This window comes from Bison bison, unplaced genomic scaffold, assembly GCF_000754665.1.
Source record: "Bison bison bison isolate TAMUID 2011002044 unplaced genomic scaffold, Bison_UMD1.0 scf7180017864383, whole genome shotgun sequence".
Classification (NCBI taxonomy): Eukaryota; Metazoa; Chordata; class Mammalia; order Artiodactyla; family Bovidae; genus Bison; species Bison bison.
Genome location: NW_011494955.1, coordinates 7,578,165 through 7,582,405, shown reverse-complemented (window position 1 = coordinate 7,582,405; position 4,241 = coordinate 7,578,165). Strand labels below are relative to the sequence as shown.

General features: G+C 48.4%; 1 protein-coding gene across 2 annotated transcripts in view; it reads right to left on the bottom strand.

Moving 5' to 3' along the window:
• The window catches only part of HOXC6 (homeobox C6), a 2,762-nt gene extending 1,194 nt beyond the window's left edge, over positions 1-1,568 (bottom strand). Inside the window, exon 1 of one of the 2 annotated variants that reach the window (XM_010857960.1) lies at positions 329-1,568. In XM_010857960.1, the coding sequence (XP_010856262.1) occupies positions 329-728 (400 nt within the window). In that variant the 5' untranslated portion in view covers positions 729-1,568. The remainder of the gene's footprint in view (positions 1-328) is intronic. The other variant, XM_010857961.1, reaches the window with a different exon arrangement.
• Between the last annotated feature and the right edge of the window lie 2,673 nt (positions 1,569-4,241).

The following is a 4,241-nucleotide window of genomic DNA, read 5'->3' as shown; positions in this document are numbered from 1 at the left end:
CCTCCCCCCCCCACTCCCTTCTCCTCAGTCTGACTCGACTTTGGGGGCTCCCCCACCCCCTCCCCTCATCCCCTGCCCTGTTCCTGCCCCCTCAACTCGCCGTAGAGCCCTCCAATCCGTCAGGGGCCGAGGGGGCCAGGCCCCTGCAAGCAAGCAGGAGGCGAGCAGAGGGGGCAGAAGAGGGGGCCCTGTCTCGGCGTCGGCGAGGAGACGAGCGTGATTGTTTTTATGGGGCCATAAAAAACTCTCTCCGCCCGTTCTTCTAGGGAAGCCGGTCATAAAGCCAGTTCAGTTTATTTAATTTATATCTCGGAGCTGTAAAACTCACCACTGTGCGAATTCATTCGCTGCATCCAGGGGTAAATCTGGATACTGGCTTTCTGGTCCTGGGGCGCAGTCCTGCCCTGCTCAGAACTAAAATCCTGAGCGATTGAGGTCTGTGTGTTATGTCCTAAGGTGTTTTGTCTGCAGTTTGAGAGCATGTCTTTCTCCTGGTAAAAGGAATTAGATCCATAGTCATACGGCCCTCGGCTGGAACTGAACACGACATTCTCCTGTGGCGAATAAAAGGGAGTCGAGTAGATCCGGTTCTGAGCCACGGCCGCTCCATAGGTCGAGAAATGCCTCACTGGATCATAGGCGGTGGAATTGAGGGCGACGTTGGGGAGGACGTCCTGGCCCCCGGCGAGGTGGCAGGATAAGGAAGGGTTAGTGAAGTAGGAATTCATCCCTTTGCCTTTACCTGGTCGGGCTATGATTTCTTTAATATTTATTTCTGTCTCCAGTTTGTACTCGGAACTAGATGGTTATAGGGACGGCTCCAATCCAGGACAGACAAAATGACAAAGTCAGCTGACCCCCTCCTAGCCAATCGCAAGCCAGATGTCAAGAAGGGGGAAAAAAATCGCTTCTGCTTCTGTTGATTCCCTAGTTGAGACTAAGTGTGTGCTTTGAAAGTAAGACTTGGATTTCTTTTAAAAATATATATGTAAGAGAACTGATTTGAAGGTGAAGGAAGGGTGAATGTCCTCTAGCAGGGCCTTGAGGCCCAGAAAAGGAGAGTTGCACTCCCAGGAAATCTCTCAGCTCCAGCTAACTTTGCTGTGCTGTGGCCACAGGAGAAATCTCTGTATTTTCAATTTGATTTCATCTTTTATATCTGCCCTCTTCTAAAATTACACTTTGATTTCTCCATAGGAGGAACTCCTTCCCAGCTCAGGGGGTTCCCCAGAAATCTTACAGGAAATCTGGTTTGATACTCCAAGGAGCGAGTTCCCATCTTTAAACCAGTCTATTTTTACCCGAATAATTTTTTTTTAAATCAAGAATGGAAAGAAATTGCATAAGACATGGTGTTTAGAGGAAGTAGAGTATGTCTGAGAGTTGGGGGTGGCGGGGGGCATGTGGGGAACCCCTAAGTCTAAAGAGGGAATGCTGAGTCTTCAGGGTGCAGTGGCAGAGCTGAGGTGTGCAAAGGAGCCATGCATCTGCTTCCTCTCTCTCCTAGCCCTCCTCTCCCTCCTCCTGCTCAGGAACCCCTTTTGGGGGAAACTCTTACAGCATTTTTGCCTAAAAGGGAAAATTTATTTTAAAATACAATAGGAAAGGAAGAGAAAGAAGTAAAAGGTGGGAGAGAGAGAAAAAAAGGAAGAAAGGAAGAAGAAAGAACTCTGAGAGTCTTTCTAGACACATCAACTCCTGTTTATGTTGGTGAGAATTTATGATTTGGAGCCAGCCAGGGCCGTTGGGGTAATTCACATAGCATCCAGCCAAAGAGAGAAAGCTGGTGGGGCTCTGATGGACACAGAGACAGAGCGTCTTGCAGCCTCAAGCCCCTGCCCAGGGCAGAAACCCCTGCCCCTCTTGGACGCTGTCCTGCCAAGGGAAATGCCCCTGGACCTGAGCTCTGGGGCTTGGAGATTCCAGCCAAGGTTTCCTGGGGCGCTCTCTCCCAAGGGCCAGCCACACCTGGTGGGGCCAGGCCTCTCAGCAACTCCCTACCCCCATTTTCTTCCCACCTGGGTGCTGAGAAAAAGGAAGAGAAGGTTAGGAAAAGGCAGCTGAGTCCGAGGCTTCTGAGGAGCCGCAGTGGGCGAACGGAAACAGCGGAAGGTGTGCAGATGGGCTTTTTCCTCCTGATTAATCCAAACTTCTTTTGATATTGTAACATAGGCCGAAAATGCTCTGAGTTGACAAAGTGGGGGGTGGTGGGGCAAGCGAAGGGAACAGTGGCAGATCATATTTTCCCCTCACCATTTTGGGGAGGGGGAGAACTGGCTATAACAAGAACCCGGATGTCGCCGGATTTTATGATCTTTTCCTTCTGTGTAACAAAGCGGAGTAATCAATGGGTAGCAATAAAGCCATAAACGGGACTACACTGGGAAAAAAACTCGTTTATTCATCTTCTGTAACGTTAAGGTTTCCCTGGAGTGTCGCTAGGGGGAAAAAATAAAGTTTTGAACCCAAAAGCAGACAGTATGTAGGAGCTGATGGAGACAACATGTTAGTTAATACATGAACCTCGTAACGGGATGTAAGAGTCTTCCTGCGAGACAATTTGTGTTGGCTTTTAAAAATACAGCCCCAGTCCTTCAGAGAGGAGAGAAATGTGTTGGTGTTTAGAAGGGCAGGGGGAAGGCCCCTATAATTATAAAGGCTCCCTCTCCTGGACCATACTTTCCTCTCCCCAAGGAAATGAAGGTGAAGTGTAGAGGAGGATTCTTAAAGAAATTTTGAGATGAGTTGTCTCTTTTGGGGTGTCATGGCAGGTACACAAACAGACACCAACATGAGCTGCTTTTCGCTCTAGAATCCAGCTGTCCTCGAATTCATGGCATGCCTGGGCAGGGGTTTCCAACAGCTGGCTGGGGCTCCAGGCCCCCTGGAGGGCAAGAGGGAGAGGGAAAGAGAAGTGGGGAGGGGATGGAAGGAAGGCCGAGGGGGCTGAACTAAGGAACAAGTCAGTGCCCCCCTGGACACCAGTAGCCGCTCTCTGAGTTCCCAGTCTCAATTCTGCCCTAAGGACAGCAGTGTTACACGAAGAACAGGCCGGAAGAGAGAGTAAATTCCCTCCCCACCCCCCCCTTCAGAGAGAGATTGCTAGAGGGATAAATCATGTCAGTGATATTTCCTTCAAGATATTAAATTGTTGCAATGTACAACAAATTGAATGATGGAAGATAGGATGTCTTAATGAGGTTTCGCTTTCAATGACTGTTGATTTTCTATGTATTTTTAAATCTCTTTTATGGGTAGGTGGGGGAAGGAAGGACCTTGGAAGAAAGAAGGGGCTTCTGGGGAAGCATGCGCTGCAGCTCCCCAGCAAGGATGCCTGGGTTTGTTTTCTTGAGCCCCTTCTAAACCAAGTGTGGAGAGGAAAAGGGTGCCTAAGTTGGGGAGAGTCCCCTTTGGGGCCTAAAGGCAGTGGGCGCAGGGGGTGGGCGCCCTGAGGAGCAGAATGTAAGTCTCAGCCCCGGAAAGTTAAGTGTTTTATTACATCCCTAAACAGAGGGCAGAGACGGAAAGGTCTCGCCAATTTATAATGAACAGGAACCAGCTGCTGGGGGTGGGGGGAGGCAGAAATGCTGGAAGAGGGGAGAAGGGGAAGCAGAAATACAAATAAATTCTGCCACTGCTTAAAGACTTTCGGCAAAATTAGTTTCTAACACACTTTTCCCCCATCACCTTTCGTTCCTCAGGAAAGAAGCCTTTTTCCTTCAGTTAGATCTTTAATTATGCAGCTGAAATTTGCTGGAAGGATTCGCTCCAAGGGGGGAGAACAAGTCAGATGAGCCGAATCTTCCCTCCCTTGGATTATATTTTCCTTTTCTCATTTCATGTTAATTTTATTTTTTTGGCAAAAGAACGACTGTCTATGGGGGGAAAGCTGGGACTTGGGTTTTTCTAAATATATTTATATTTTCCTGTTAAATTTGTCTGAAAACAATTATGGAAACTCATCAGCAGAAGCAAGAACAGATGTTTTATTAAAACTGCAGTTGAGCTCTTGTAAATATGCACAAGTCCTGGGAAGGAGGGGGGAGAACTAGTTCTTTGTTTCTATAAAACAAGCCTAGAGAAATCAGAGAACACCCCCTCATCAGGCCCATTGGTCTCCGACTTGCTCTGCCCCTTCGGCCTCTGGAATAGGGAGGGGGGTTGGCGGCAAGAACGGATTTTCGCTTTCGGAGCTGGAATCAGTGGATTCAAAAACAGAATTCAAAAAATACAGAAAAGGA